Source organism: Macaca thibetana, chromosome 5 (genome assembly GCF_024542745.1).
Source record: "Macaca thibetana thibetana isolate TM-01 chromosome 5, ASM2454274v1, whole genome shotgun sequence".
Lineage (NCBI taxonomy): Eukaryota > Metazoa > Chordata > Mammalia > Primates > Cercopithecidae > Macaca > Macaca thibetana.
In genome coordinates this window covers 100,111,881-100,128,945 of record NC_065582.1, presented here as the reverse complement: position 1 = coordinate 100,128,945, position 17,065 = coordinate 100,111,881, and the positions used below count along the sequence as shown (strand labels likewise).

General features: G+C 37.5%; 1 protein-coding gene across 9 annotated transcripts in view; it reads right to left on the bottom strand.

Annotated features, from left to right (window-relative positions):
• FAM13A (family with sequence similarity 13 member A) overlaps positions 1-17,065 on the bottom strand; it is a 376,344-nt gene that overhangs the window by 93,163 nt on the left and 266,116 nt on the right. For 2 of the 9 annotated variants that reach the window (XM_050790423.1, XM_050790426.1), the window contains exon 1: positions 4,249-4,629. The exons of 6 other annotated variants lie outside the window; for them this stretch is intronic. In XM_050790423.1, the coding sequence (XP_050646380.1) occupies positions 4,249-4,277 (29 nt within the window). In that variant the 5' untranslated portion in view covers positions 4,278-4,629. Of the gene's footprint in view, positions 1-4,248; positions 4,630-17,065 lie in introns of those variants that run through there. One more of the 9 variants, XM_050790425.1, reaches the window with a different exon arrangement.

Below are 17,065 nucleotides of genomic sequence, written 5' to 3'. Positions count from 1 at the left end.
ATTACCTGGGTTCTTCCCTGGTGGACTCCCATATCATCCCCATGTTACTGATGTTTACGTTGGCAAAAGGGTATTCTAAAGACCAATGCTTGGGAAGAGTTGATGAATTCTACTGATAAGAAGCTTCAGTGAAACTTTTAGATGTTGGGCTACTAATAGATGTTTATTAATCCTCTTCCTTTAAGTCTGTTTTGAAGAAGAGCCACTGCAATTTGGAATTATGATGTGCTTCACCATCATCAAACAAATATTCGATAATACACACTTGATATCATTATTTGCTACATGAGAAAAAATAATTACATAGACATGATTGATTTCAGCTTCTCACTTTGGTAGACAAACCCAGGAAAGAACAGGATGTCAACACATGAAAGCAGATGTCAATGCACTGAAGTCAAATAATCTACATCAATCATTAGCACTCACAGGTTCATAACTTCATCTGCCATCGTTATCCCTTGTGGATATAAATTAAGGTCGTTTACTGGAAAGTTAGTCTTGCAAATTAAAATACTGCTATGAAAGTTGAGAATTTTGTCTTAGATATGACTCAGAGTTAAAACTTTGTATCTTAGCCTGCTTGAGTCTTTCTATACATAAAATAGAGATCCTTACCTACAGACCCACAATATCTAAGGGGAAGGAAACTCAATGAAATGAGAATTGTACAAAGAGTCTGTGGTACAAACTAAGCCTGAGATCTGACAAAACATCTCAGTGACAGAAGGTAAATTTAGTCACCTGAGAAAACTTCTATTTCAATTCTTAGTTTAATATAGTTTCTCCCTTTATTTCTGATATTATTTTATTTTTCTCAAGGAACTTTTTCAGATGGCAAGAATATCCATATAAGTTGATACACTATGTTGAGTTTTATTATTAGCTATAGGTAGTTTGTAAATATTTTAGTATTTTAAAAAATAACTGGGAGTGCCTATCATGGGGAGGGGGGAGGGGGGAGGGGGGAGGTATTGCATTGGGAGTTATACCTGATGTAAATGACGAGTTGATGGGTGCTGACGAGTTAATGGGTGCAGCACACCAACATGGCACAAGTATACATATGTAACAAACCTGCACATTGTGCACATGTACTCTAGAACTTAAAGTATAATAATAATAAAAAAAAATAACTGGGACTGTTTAATTATCTCAATAGAGATAGTTAATAAGATCCTGTCTTTAAGCCATTTGTAGTGAATCATTAAGAACTAAGGACTTTAGAGAAGGTCGTAATTTAAACATTCAGCCTCTGCCATGTTTTTTTCTAAAGATCATCCGTTTCTAAACAGCCAACTCCATCCTGGAAACTCTACCAATAACATTCCATAATAAACAGATAGCAAGACACATTTTATTTCATTTTTAGTTTTTGACCTTATCTGTTATTCTCATCTTGGCTACAGATTAGCAGTAACAACGTATCTTCTACACACTCTCACAATATGCTAAGAAAGGCTAAAGAGGCATTTATGAAAATTGTAAGTAGACATTAGGGGACAAACATGCCCCTAATAAGATCATACACTTACACAGGATAATATTATCCATCTAGGCACATCTCTATTATTACTATGCTAATCATACTGTGTATTACTGAATTCACCACATGGTACTGTAATTGTCTGGTAATGTGTCTGCATCCTAACTGGTATGTGACCTCTTTGAAGGAAAGCTGTGTCTTAATTACCTTAGGAGTACTGGCAGTACAGAGCAGTGTTCAATCAAAGAGAAAATATTAACACTCTAGTATGTTTTGTTTTAATGGGTAAAACTGACAATTTAGGAAATGAAAGCATCAATTATGAAAAAATCCTCACATAAGGTCAGATATTAAATATGCTATTTGGAGATGTTGAGTAGTATAATGCTAGATTCCTATATATGCCAGCTGTCACTAGCTTTACACGCACTATAATCATTAACTAGAATTTAGATCAGTGTTTCTCTATGGGTGGACCATCTGCATCAGATTTAGGAAGCTTGTTAAAATGCAGATACCTCCAGATTTGGATGCAGTGAGTCTAGGGAAGGAGGGCAATGGGAAGGATTTGATTTTAAAAATAAGTTCCTTAGGTAATTCTCATGTACTCAAAGTATGAGAAGCATTGAACTCTCTGCTACATACAAATAGTGAGCATGAATTTCTTTAGCTGCTATTTAAAGCTACTCTTTTACTCATCCAGTTTCAATGTAGTTTCTATTCCTTGGTGCTCTTAAACAGAATGCAACAAAGCACTCATTCTAAGAATACTACTAAGGCTCTGGAACCTTCCTGCTTCAGGCCCATAACGGTGGGGAGAGTCAGCAATAGTCATCATTACCATGAGAGTCACAAAAATCAATAGCCAAAGATATCAAACTGGGATTTGAAGAAACAATTACACGTAAGGGCAGGAAAGTTTTCCACATAAATGCTTACATTCACAAGGCACGCTTAAGAAAGACAACTGCACAAACCTGGTCCTTACCTTCAGGAGGTTTATAATCAAAGGTAGGTACAGGCTGGCAGTAAAGATTGCAGGGAAATCAGTCAAATTAAACTCTAAGAGCTGGGCAAACATTGCCGCAGTGAATGCACGTAGCAGCGCTCTTCAGAATGGTAATGCAAAGAAACAAAAGTAGCAACTCAACATTCTTGAATGCAAATTCAAATTATTCCTCCATTTATTCCTACTAGGTTCATTAATCATGACTAAAAATACAAAATAATTTCCAGGAAATAATGATGGTTTTATTTTAGCCTTAATAGTTTTGACTGCCTAAACAATGTTTTCACAGTATAAAGATCTATTTTCTTAACCGTTTTATAGCATCAAGTGGCTATCACAGAGTTCAGTACTAGCCAATATTCTTATCTAGAATACAATTCACTTAAAACCCTTAAGAACTGATGTCATTATAAAGGGAAAAATGTCTCCAACTTTAAAGTTGGAAACCAGATCAAGACTCCACAAAGTGTTGTAGTCTCTTACAAGCTTTAAGCATGCGGACATTTTCACTGAGTTCATTTAGAAAAATTTTAGATATATTTGTAAACTACTTTCTGCTCCCTTGGATTATTAATTTTTACAAAAGCAACTCTTCGGACACCCCCATGAGGTTCCCATGACGGTGTCCTTGTTAGTACAGTGAAGGAAAAATGACTATACTGTTTGATCTCACTGTAAGTATCTGGAGAAACCATTTTACAAATAAACAGTGTTTTAAACCTTATTTTTCATTGCTAAAACAAAAACATTCACTGAAATATTTGTGGCATGGTTTTTAAAAATGAAGTTAGTTTTTGTCTAGTTTTTTTTCAATCCTCAAATAAATCGCATTTACTATTTGATTTTTAATTTTTTTTTTTTTTTTTACTAATAAAACCTTCTATAGTTTTCCTAAATGAAACATTTCTATGGAATGAAATGCCACTGCATGTAAAGCAGTTGAAGTTGAAATGGGACAATATGATTAGCAAAAGTAATTTTTAAAATCCTAAAATGTGACCTTGGGCAGCCCTGAGGCCCTCTCCAGTCATACATTCTTCATTTCTTAGGTTCACCAACAGAGTTCTTTTTTATAAGCCCCTTTGTTTAAATTTACCTTTCTCTGCAAAAAGTATAACTCCTTCGCTCCCCCCAGCCCCACAATCTGTATTATAATCATGAAGGAACAAAAACAGTCTTGCGCTCAATCATTCTTACCAAGCAGTTTTAAAAAATGCTATTTGTGTAATAAATCTGTCTGGACTTATTGAAGGGGAAATGTTATCCTTAATATTTATTCTCACATATTATGATGTACTTATTGATGGAAAATCCTTGCCTAAATCTGAACTCCAGAAGAGAAGAATATTGTGATGCATTTTAAAAATGTCTTCAGTCTATCAACATCCTTTAAAATAGCCTTAGCAGAGACACTGCTAAGAAGCTGATTCAGTTTTTATTATAAACTCACTCACTATACTTCTCAGTCTATGTTTTTCTTCAGATTTCAAAGGTATTTTCTTATATTCATTTCCATTCAGAGAATATAACTAAATACAAAAACCAAGTGAAAAAGATAAATTGGGCAAAATGTCAGTAAAAGAGCAGTATAATATTTAATTTTTTCTGTTCTTAGGGAGGAACCATATGTACAATGGACTCTACACAGTTTGCAGCATGTTACTAAAAGATGCCAAGTACTGGCAAAGTTATATGGCTTGATACCACTCAAAAAATACATAGCAGAATAAAATAAAATAGGAATGAATACTACCTTTGCAGAGGCATGATTTCACAAGCCATTCTCGTATGTAAATTTGCAAGGGAATCTCACAACTGTCTCTTCCACGGCAAGTTTAGTCGTCTGTACAGTGAACGTCTTCTTACAGTGGCTAAGCTGGCTTGGGGGCATGAGGCTGCACCGCACGGCTGGAGAAACAACTTGCTCTGCAGTTGGCCAGTCTGCTGCTGCTCTCAGCCTCCAAACTTCTTCAGGCAATGCTATTTTATTGGCTGCTTCTCTACATTTACACTGCAGTCCACTTTGACCTTTTGTTCCAGGGAAGCAGCTGAACCACCCGGCCAATCAGAGGAGCAGCTGCTGCAGCACTAAAGGCGCTCCTCCTCCTCCCCCGCACCCTACTCCTTCTGCTCCTCAATGGTCCCTCCTCCTCCTCTTCCTCCTCCTCCTCCTGCTCCTCTCCTCCTGCTCCTGCTCCTCAGTGGGCTTGCCTAGTTCTGGTAACTTGAAACTTTCCTCTGAGCAGTTCCACAGACAAGATTTTCAGTCTGGGGCAAGCAACCAATAAGTGCAGCAAGAGCCAAGAGTCCTGTACTTCTCAACATTACAGAGACTGCCAGCAAGGATTCCATTTGTCAAGGAAAGACACTGCCCACGAAACTAAAGGTTTCTGTAGCAGAAGGCAAGGGTTATGTTGCGTCCCCTTTCTTCCTTAAAACAAAACAAAAACACTAGCCTTGAAAGGCGTGAGACTTTTCTAGAAGGAAAGCATGCCTCTAGACCCTTGCCCTACCCACATGTATTTCCTGCTGATGTTTGTTTACACTGCGGTGGTTACTAGTCGCTGGTGACATCACCCAGGGCACGTAGTTCCACTTCTGGGGAGGATACGTGCCCTAAGTCTCTGCCCAAGTTCTTAAGGGATCAGAATCCACCCTCATGAAAATTGTTTCAGCTTATTATTTCTGCATTTTAGTCTTATAAAACTGAATGTGTTTACACAGTTATTTTTCTCCGTGAACATCAACAGCATTTTGGGGAGGTTGCTTTTTATTTATTTTTTAATAGGTAACACAAAATCAGTTTTTCCATAAAGTCTTCTAAATGTCTGTTAATTATTACCTTCCCGTTATAATTTCTTCTTTGATGTGGAATACCAGGGTGTTATTTTTAGGAACATAATTCCTAACTCATAGATTTTATACATTGTAAGAAAAATAGCAGAAATATATTTACATGAGATTTTTTTCACATCATGAGTTGTAAAAAATTACCACATAGTCCAGACCATCACTTCCAGTATTAGAAGGAACATGACATTCCGAAACAGTCAGGGCTTGTAGGCACGAGGTATCCCCTTCCTCTGTAGCTTTTCCCCAATTTTATATAGACCACTCATAACTCTGAATTTAGAACACAAGGTCCTATTTATTATAAGGCATCTGCTTTTCTTTGCTATACCTGCTAATAAAAACATTTTCACTGTCTGACTAAATAATCTGTGTTTATGAAAATAGATTTGCCATCCTAAAACTATCTTCATATATAATGATAAACTATCAGTAACTAAAATCAGCTTTTTAAAACAAAAGGAGTTGATTTAACCCCAAACTTATTTAAATTGAAATTGTCTATACTTTTTTGATTCTAGATTTACAAATTCTAATTTGATTTTCTAGTAACACAACTTAGTTCTGTATATTTGCATACCTTTTTATTTAAAAAGATGACTTTAACTCTTGCTCAACACTTTATTTATTAATTTATTATTTATTTATTTTTGAGTTGGAGTCTTGCTCTGTCACCCAGGCTAGAGTGCTGTGGCACAATCTCTGCTCACTGCAACCTCCGCCTCCTAGGCTCAAGTGATTCTCCTGCCTCAGCCTCCTGAGTAGCTGGAATTACAGGCGCCTGCCACCATGCCTGGTTAATTTTTGTGTTTTTAATAGAGATGGGGTTTCACAATGTTGGCCAGCCTGGTCTCGAACTCCTGACCTCAGGTGATCCGCCCACCTCAGCCTTCTAAAGTGCTGGGATTACAGGTGTAAGCTTAACACTTTAAATAGCTGCTTGAGGTAGAAAAATCACAATTATACATCATAAGATCTATTTTATTGATGAGTAAACTTGGTACTAGAAAATAACTTGTTCATATTTACATGGAAAGGTAGTGGCAGAACAGAAACTGGATTGGAGATTTCTCCTGTCTACTCTGGAACTCATTGCTATATAGAGGAACTGCGGAACCACAGTGCTGGCTCTATTCTGTGTGAATTTTTTTTTTTTTTTTTTTTTTTTTTTTTTGAGACGGAGTCTTGCTCTGTTGCCCAGGCTGGAGTGCAGTGGCATGATCTCAGCTCACTGCAACCTCTGCCTCCTGGGTTCAAATAATTCTCCTGTCTTAGCCTCCTGAGTAGATGGGATTACAGGTGCTTGCCACTATGCCCTGCTAATTTTTGTATTTTTAGTAGAGAAGGGGTTTCACCATGTTGGTCAGGCTGGTCTTGAACTCCTGACCTCGAATGATCCGCCTGCCTCAGCCTCCCAAAGTGCTGAGATTACAGGCGTGAGCCACCGCGCCTTGCATGAATGTTTTAAATATCTTATAAGATACAAATATTTTCAGAAATAGTTAACATTCAAGTGACAGAAATATTATTTTGTCCTTTCTGAATTTTATGAACACATTAATACTACCTGGCTAAAATAGACATAAAAGCTCAATAATAAAGAACCCAGCATTAAAAAAAAAATGTTAAGTTGAACTACAATTTACACTCAATGCATTCAAAATACATTAAACTGAATTGCAATTTACATTCAATATTAGATTTCACATATATTTCCTAATACATTAAGTTGCCCTATCAACATTCCTCTAACATGCCATATTACATAAAATGTCAATGTTTTTTTAAAAAAAGTAATTAATGCTATAACTCTGTAACTACATGTTTTTTCAAGTCTCCATCATTTATAACAATTCCTCTTTCTTGTGTTTTTTTAAATCTATTTTGGGGGCATTATTTGACAATCATTTATGAATCTGTACCTGATCGCAGCCCCTTCTCTCTACCCCAGCCACTGCCAGAGTTCTGGATCACTTAAATACCTTTCTTATTTCTATTTCTAACATCCTCTTGTCAGTGCATAGTCAGGGAGTGGGAGTGCCATTCATGACCTCCGTCATTTCTAATTTTTCAAACACGGTATTTCAACTGCATTTCCCTGGCTACATTTCCCTTTCACGGAGCCCCTTAATGTGCGTCCCTCTTAACCTCCAACACTTCTCCCTCTCCCATTCCTCTGCCTTTTCACTTTGCTCTCTGTTCAGCTCCAATTGTTTTGTGATATCCACAGAGGATAGCCTGCAATCAAACCAACTGGCATGTAGGTTTAAAAAAAAAAAAAAAAAAAGCACATTCCTGACCCTCCTGAGCTTCCTTCTTTCTCTCTCTCTCTCTCTCTCTTTCTTTCTTTCTTTCTTGAGATGGAGTCTCGCTCTGCCGCCCAGGCCAGAGTGCAGTGGCGCAATCTCCGCTCACTGCAAGCTTCGCTTCCCAGGTTCACGCTATTCTCCTGCCTCAGCCTCCTGAGTAGCTGGGACTACAGGCACCCGCCACCACGCCTGGCTAATTTTTTGTATTTTTAGTAAAGATGGGGTTTCACCGGGTTAGCCAGGATGGTCTCGATCTCCTGACCTCGTGATCCACCCACCTCGGCCTCCCAAAGTGCTGGGATTACAGGCGTGAGCCACCGCACCTGGCCTAGTTATTTCTAAAATGGATTCCCTAGCATCTCCCACTTCTTCCCCCTTTATAAGTCCTGCCTGCTGGGCTGTCTATTGCCAGAGTGCTAAAAATTACAAAGAAAAGTCTCATAACTTGATAACTAGTTATACTAAAAATTCATAATACTTAACCTTAGTTTGAACCACAATACTGTGTTGCAACCTTTTTTATTATCTTTGACTGTTCACTGCATTCCCACAGCAACTGCTTCAAATCTTCTCCGGTGCCACAAACCAGAACCTCTCTCACTCACTAATTATTTCACCTGCCAATTGACTGAGAAAGTCAAGATCATCAAACATAAGCGAGTGCCTTTGGTCTTCTCTGCTCCACCTACCACCCCCGTTCCCATTCCAACACACATCTTGCCTCATTCTTTTTGACTTCCTCTTGGTTTAGGAGAAAGGGTCCTCACATATAGGACTCAAGCCTCTTATCTGTGTATTGGATCTCATCATTTTCTCCTTCCTCTGGAAGCAGCCTGGTCTCTCTCCTACATCTTAGATCTGCCCCTCACTACTCGCTTCTCCTCCCTTATGACAGGCAACCAAGTGAGTGGTATTAGAAAGTGCTTCTCAGCAGTCCTATCCTCTCGTACTGCAGAGCTATTTTCCTCTTCCTTCCCACTTACAGACTTCCACCAAGTCTATCTCTGCTGCCTCCACTTCCTCATAAATTACTTGTTCCTCCATCCCATGCCAATGGATTTTGACCTTTACCACTTTTCCAAAACTGCTTTTAAGGCCATCAAGGGTCTTTTGACCACTAAATCCAAATGTCTTTTCTTAGATCCTCTCCTACTCTTGACTTTTTGGAAACACTCACCTTCAGTTTTCTGAAAGTCTTTGGTTCTCTGTGATCTTTTCCGGGAATTCACCAAACCTTCCTGATCAACATTCGCTTTTTATTTCATCTGTCTTTCCTCCTCGTTTAGCTCTGCCTCCAAGACTAACACCATTCAATACATGCATTCAATAAGTTGGGTGCTGGAATTACACCTCTGGGGACTGGATCCTGACTTCACCTCTGACAGGCAGTGCAACCTTGGCAGGTTGTTTAAAAGTTCTGAGGCTGCTCTAAGGAATAAATGAGACCATGCATGTACAATACATAGAATAGTGCCTGGCAAATAATTAAGCGCTCAGTAATTATTAGTATTATCAACCCAGTCAAACATTCAAGACTTCATATTATCTGATCTCCAAATTTCTCTTCCTCCTGGTCCTTCTTGATAATGATGTTATTATTCGCTTTGTGAATCAGATTCAAACCATGAGTCATCTTTACTTCTCCCTCCTCTCCTACCTTCAACCAGTCTATTGATTGCCCCGTCATGTTTCTATAATCAATCTGTCTAGGTTATCTGTACTCTTAGAATAACACAATAAAATGTGTGCCACCATAGCACACATTTCACTATTAGTCAATTTCCCACCATGCTTGTGATCTGGTAAGTTTTGTACTCAAAAACTTCAATAGCTCCCAACTACCTCCTACATGAACCCCAATCCTTTTAATATGATGATTAGAACACTCCACCTATTAACCCCAATTTGCCTCTCTGATTCAGCTGCTTAAACCTCCCCTGAGGAAACAACTCCAGACATGCCTGGGTCGCTATTTTCAAATCTGCCCTGAACTTTTCTATCCTAAATATTTGTTCATGCTGTTCCCTCTGTCTGGAATATTTTCCCATTTCATTCCCTTCAGGAAAAATCCTACCTGTACTTTAGGTCTAGGCTAATTGAAAGAAATCTTCTTTTGTTTGTTGTTTTTGAGACGGGGTCTCTCTGTTGTCCAGGCTGGAGTGTAATGGCAGGCATCATCACAGCTCACTGTAGCCTTTACCTCCTGGGCTCAACTGTGCCTCCCACCTCAGCTTCCTGAGTAGCTGAGATCACAGGTGTGTGCCAAAATGCCTGGCTAATTTATTTTTTTGTAGAGATGGGGTTCTTACTATGTTGCCCAGGCTGGTCTTGAGCTCCTGGGCTCAAGCAGTCCTCTCACCTTGGCCTCTCAAAGTGTTCGGATTACAGGTGTGAACTACTATGCCTGGCCAAAGAAATCTCTTGACCTTTTAAAGTCATGTAGCCCTTTGTATCGATGATATTTATCTTTTTTTCCTGCACAGTTTTATTATTATTTGAATCTACTGTATATATTATCTTCCTTTTGGAATGCAAGTTTTCTACAACAGGAACTATATCTTTCCTGCAGCCCTGACACAGAACACTCAATAAGTGCAGAATGAATTAATGAATACATCAATTACTCTTCTATAGATTCTGAAGTATAGCTCCGTTTATTAGATTTAAACTTATCAAGCAATATTCTACCCACTTTTTAACATTTTCCACTGTAGAGCTACACATAAGATAAACTAGATGCCACATGTAAGTTCAAATGAAAAATAATACTAACAAATAACTGGCTTAAGGAATAAACTACCTGGGTTATACACTGATGTGCAATCACAGATGTGCTAAAAGTAAGATTCTATCCAAACCTTCTGAAATCTTTTAATCATTCTACATTATCCAGTTTCTCCCAGGTTGTCAATTTCCTTTTCCACATTTTAGCTGGCTTGCAGATTTCTAATTTTCTTACATAACTTCTTCAGCAGATTCCAATTGTTTGGCAATATCTGCATTTGCTCTTGTCCTATCAAGAGCAACAAAAACCATGTGGCTGTGTTTCTTTTAATTTCAACATCAACTGAAAACAACCAAAGAACCAAGAACATTTCTTGGCCACAGTAATGTATTTTCAGATATTGTTTTAAAATCAGATAGGTTTATTTCCTAAGATATAATGATATATTAAAATAACTTATTTCTTACAAGTTTGATAAGAAGGTACTTCTAGCCTGAGCAACATAGTGAGATCTCATCCCTACAAAAAAGAAAATTAGCAAGGTACAGTGGTGAGTGCCTGTGGTCTCAGCTGCTTGGGAGGCTGAGGTGGGAGGATCGCTTCAGCCCAGCAAATTGAAGCTGCAGTGAGCCATGACTGCACCAGTGCACTCCAGCCTAGGTGACAGAGTGAGTCTCAGGCAAGAGTTCTTCCTCATATTCTTGTCAATCTTTGTAAAACACACTAAGGAGCAATGCACTCCAAAAGATGCATGGTATTCATAAATGGTAAGGACTAAATCTAACATGAGTTATTTAGAATCATGAAGCCAAGACTTTTAGTGCACATATAATTTAGATATTCTGGTGTTGTTATACAAGATCCTCAGTAAACTAGTTTTCCAGCAAACTGTGTTAAAACACTAGTGGATTTTGGGGCTTACAGGACAATATCATCGTCATTATCAACAACAGCGAAATGTCAATAAAAAAGGGAGAAGAAGCTGGAGGAGTGCGTGTAGGTAAAGCAACAAGTATTTATTGTGAATTTATGCTGTGCTCATTTTAACAGATATGGAAATGAAGAAGTCAATTAATGTGAATGCTCAGCTAGTAAGTGGCCGACATGGAGCCAGTATCTAAATGCCAGTGTCCATACCTTTTCCACCATTCAATAGCCCCTCAAGATAATAAAGTATTATCCTTACTTACTGATATACATATTGTTAGTTGGATATGGGAAATAAAGAATCCTTTCTTCTCACCTGAGGTTTATATTTAGGGGTGTGTGTGTGTGTGTGTGGGTGTGTGTGTGTATGTATATATTCAATAATGGCTGCACAGTCTTACATAATGGCTGTCTGAACACTGAGGCATACACTGGACCATAACAAACTTCTGCTACTGAGTGGCAGGAGCCAGTTGAAGTGGAGGAAGGACGTGGTACAGGTGGGGTGTTAGAGGAAAGAGGAAGGTGCAAAGAAAAAACAGATGGAAAATCAAGTTTTAAATTGTATTCTTGATTGTATTCCTCTTTAAAAAACTAATATATGGAAATAACAGGTGGTTTGTGAGTTGTTTTATGTAAGCAAGCTCAAGTATTTCTTAAGAAATCATTACAAAACCATATAAAAATCTTGTTTTAGAAAACAAACAATGATACTCAAACAAGCTGAGGCTAACAGGAATAATGGATTTCTAGTTAGGTACTACTATTTTGTTGAGTAACAGTGAAATAAATACGCTTGCATTACTGAAGGCCAAAATAAAAACAATAAAATCATCGTAATTTAATATGTTTCCTCATTTATTTATTAGATTTATCTAGTGTATATAAGATTGCAGAAGAAAAATATCCCATAGAGATAGAAATTATATCACTGTTTTTCCAAAGACACCCCTCTTTAATTCTGATGATGTATCTTGCTTTTAAAATTGACACAGGCTTATTTCATTAAACTGTATCTGAGTAGGCTTGCTGGACTCCCAAATGGCTCACAGTGTTCATTGATTTGGATTCTAAAATCTTGTCAAGCTGTCAGTGAAGACGGAGGGAAGAGCTACTAAGAGAGGTGGGGTTTAAAGGCCTCCATAGCTGGAAGTGCACGATTCAGGGTTCCTTTCTTCACCAACTAACTGGCTCCAACATTTCAAACACAGAAAATAAGATTCAAAACATTCCCCAGAAGGATTAAGTACTGATTTCAAATCAAAAGACAAGCATTTATTCATGGTACATGAAGTAGCAAAGTTGTACAGAAATTCATGTGGATGCTGGTTTTTTTTTTTTTTTTTTTTTTTTTTTTTTTTTTTTTTTAAGTGAATTTCTTGTAAGAACTGAGGGACTATAATTCTCCATAAAAAGTGGTTAAAAATAAAATTTTCGAGACAACTTATGTAATTGTTCCTCAACTTTCTGGGACAGGGAAAAATCCACAGTTTTGCCAGATGGACTCTCAGTTAGTGATTATTGCCAATAAATAAGTGCTTCAAGCACATTTTCCTGGAATGGGACTCTCTGGGCATGACTTTCTCCAAATCTCCCGTGGGAGTCCGGATAATAGTGTTTCTGTTCTCATAAACTAAGTCATGTCCCACACAACAGCTGCTACCACACCTGAGATCAGCTGCCTTAAATTGTCCCCGTGAACTTTCACCTTGTTAAATGATATTTCCTGACAGCGGAGAAGCAGGCTTTAGCAGGGCTTCCTCAGAGAAATGTCAAAATTGTTTAGTGTGATATGGTAACCGACTGGCTGATTCTATGTCCATAAAACATAAAATAAACTCTTTATATTCCTGAGACATGACATACCAAGCACAAACATAAAAATCTCTTAATGTCAATATACTGGCTGGTAAAATTAATTTGCTTTAACACCAAGTGAAGTGTTTTTATTTGAATTGACCCTGTAAATAAATTAGTGAAAATATATTTAAAATAAAAACAAGGGGAAGTAAAAATTATTTGTGTTATCAAGAATAAGTCCAGGAATACAGCTAACAAGGGAAATGAAGGACCTCTTCAAGGAGAAGTACAAACCACTGCTCAAAGAAATCAGAGAGGACACAAACAAATGGAAAAACATTTCATGCTCATGGATAGGAAGAATCAGTATCATGAAAATGGCCACGCTGCCCAAAGTAATTTATAGATTCAATACTCTTCTCATTAAACTACCACTGACATTCTTCACAGAATTAGAAAATCTTTTTAAAATTCATATGGGAGCAAAAAAGAGCCCAAATAGCCAAAACAATCTCAAGCAAAAAGAACAAAGCTGGAAGTATCATACTACCTGACTTTAAACTACACTACAAGGCTACAGTGACCAAAACAGCATGGTACTAGTATTCAAATAGACACACACACCAATGGAACAGAATAGAGAACTCAGAAATAAGACTGCACACCTAAAACCATCTGATCCTCAATAAACCTGACAAAAGCAAGCAATGGGGAAAGGATTCCCAATTTAATAAATGGTGCTGGGAGAACTGGTTAGCCATATGCAGAAAACTGAAACTGGACCCCTTCCTTACACCTTTTACAAAAATTAACTCAAGATGGATTAAATATTTAAATGTAAAACCAAAAACTATAAAAACCCTAGAAGAAAATCTTGGCGATACCATTTAGGACATAGGCACGGGCAAAGATTTCATGACGAAAACACCAAAAGCAATTGCAACAAAAGCAAAAATTGACAAATGGGATACAATTAAACTAAAGAGCTTCTACGCAGCAAAAGAAACTATCATCAGAATGAACAGACAACCTACAGAATAGGAGAATATTTTTGCAATCTATCCATCTGACAAAGGTCTAATATCAAGTCTATGGGAACTTAAACAAATTTACAAGAAAAAAACCAACCCCATTAAAAAGTGGGCAAAGAACATGAACAGACACTACTCAAAAGAAGATGTTTATGTGGCCAATAAACACGAAAAAAAGCTCAACATCACTGATCATTAGAGAAATGCAAATCAAAACCACAATGAGATACCACCTCATGCTAGTCAGAATAGTGATTATTAAAAAGTCAAGAAACAACAGAGGCTGGCAAGGTTAAGGAGAAAAAGGAACACTTTTACACTGTTGGTGGAAATGTAAACTAGTTAAACCATTGTGGAAGACAGTATAGTGATTCCTCAAAGATCTACAACAGAAATATCATTTGACCCAGCAATCCCATTACTGGGTATATACACCCCAAAATATAAATAATTCTTTTATAAAGATACATGCACATGTATGTTCACCACAGCACTATTCACAATAGCAAAGACATGGAATGAACCCAAATGCCTGTCAGTGATAGACTGGATAAAGAAAATGTGGTATATATACACCATGGAATGCCATGCAGTCATAAAAAGCAACAAGATCATGTGCTTTTTAGGGACATGGATGGAGCTGGGAGCCATTTTACCCAGAAAACTAATGCAGAAACAGAAAATCAAATACCAAATATTCTCAGGTATAAGTGGGAGCTGAACGAAGAGAACACATGGACACTGGGAGCAGAACAACATACACTGGGGCCTATTGGAGGAAGGGAGAGCATCAGGAAAAATAGCTAATGCATGCGGGGCTTAATACATAGGTGATGGGTTGACAGGTGCAGCAAACAGCCATGGCACACGTTTACCTATGTAAACCTGCACACCCTGCACATGTACCCGGAACTTAAAAAACAAAGAAAAGTAATGAATAGCACCTTGGTGAGTTAAAGGCTTCTGCCTTATTTTGTTCATTAAACATTTTCTTTTAAGAGTATTTAAAAAAGAATAGATCCTATTTTAAAACATTACAGTATTAGTCCCTAAAGTGTCAAACTCCGACTGCATTTTAGATGACCTGATTAAAACAAAAACAAAAACAAAACGAAACCAAATATCTAAAAATTCCACTTAGAAGTCCAAGACTGAACATGGTGGCTCACGCCTATAATCCCAGCACTGTAGGAGGCTGAGGCAGACAGATCACCTGAGGTCAGGAGTTCAAGACTAGCTTGGTCAACATGGTGAAACCCCATCTCTACTAAAAATACAAAAACTAGCCAGGCGTGGTGGTGGGTGCCTATAATCCCAGCTACTCGAAAGGTTGAGGGAGGAGAATCGCTTGAACTTGGGAAGCAGAATTTGCAGTGAGCTGAGATCACGCCACTGCACTCCAGCCTGGGTGATAGAGTGAGACTCTGTCTTAAAAAAAAAAAAAATCCAATTTATTTATTTTATTAATTTAATTAAATTTTACGAGAGAGAGTCTCACTCTGTCACCCAGGGCTCCATCTCCCAGACTCAATCAATTTTCCCACCTCGGGCTCCCAAGTAGCTGGCTCTACAGGTGCACACCACCATGCCTGGCTATTGTTTTATTTTATTTTATTTTTTCTGTAGAGATAAGGTCTCACTGTGTTACCTAAGTTGGTCTCAAACTCCTTCACTCAAGTGATCCTCCTGCCTCAGCCTCCCAAAGTGCTGAGATTATAGACGTGAGCCACCATGCCTAGCAAAAAAAACCCATTTAAATTCAGAAAATTAGACTCAGTGCATCAAATAATTGTTTATATGTTTATATTATCTTTTCTTAGTGTCATTCATGTATAGAGCATTATTGGAATTTGAAGCCAAACATCTTTTTTTCCTCATTGAATTCTGGTGAGGACATATATAAGCAGAAAAAAAAAATTACGAATAAATTAGGAAATAAGTTAGACATAAATTAATGAAGCAAGCCAATAAAACTAATGAATCCCCAAAGAGGCAGTGAAATTAATTCACTATTTATATAAAGAAAACGCATTGTAGTAAGCATATCACTATGCATATCAAAACATTACGTTTTACACTCCAAATATATACAATAAAAGTACTAAGTAGAAGAAAATTCATTAAAAACAAATGATAATTCCACAATAATTCTCCAAAATACTACTTTAAGAAGACAACTTTAAAACAAATCAATCCAATTTTAAAACTTTAAAAACAGTCCAGTGAAATAATTTTAACAACTGTAAATACTTCTGGAAATAATATCATGCTAGACTTCAAATCACTGTTTATAAAACAAATAGTACAGAATTTGGCCGAACCAAGTGATACCTGAATGAATACTTTGTTAATAAAAGTTTAAATGAGATACTGTTATCTCTCTCTTCCTTCCCTGTCCATTAGTCTATTACCACCACTGTTCTCTTCCATTCCCCTTCATCCTCCCTTTCCTGCATTTAAATTTGTATTAACCTCTGCATTATAGCTTCTTTTTTTTTCTAGTAAATTTTACTTATTTTGGTCTTGTTCACCTTAAATTCAGATTGTACAGAACGGATCTCCCCAAATACTGCTTTAATGATGTCACAAAGCTTTGATTGCTTTTCAAAGCTTACAATGTAAAATCTAAATTCCATACATGCTCGGCAGGCCTGGTATTCTCCTCCTCTACAGACACATACATGGACTGGGGGCCCAGCTGAATGACCCACTCTGCCCCCTATCATGCCCTGCTTTCCCATCACTAGTTTTTGTTCAGGTCTTTCTCCTAGCCTGGAATATCCTCCCTAGCTCATACCTATCCATCAAAACAAAACTCATCCTTTCTCAGCTTCTCACACACTGCCTATTCTGATTTCTCCATTCAGAGGATTTTATCCATCTAAATGACTGAAGTCACAATTGCAAGTCAAAAAGCAGTTCAGTTGT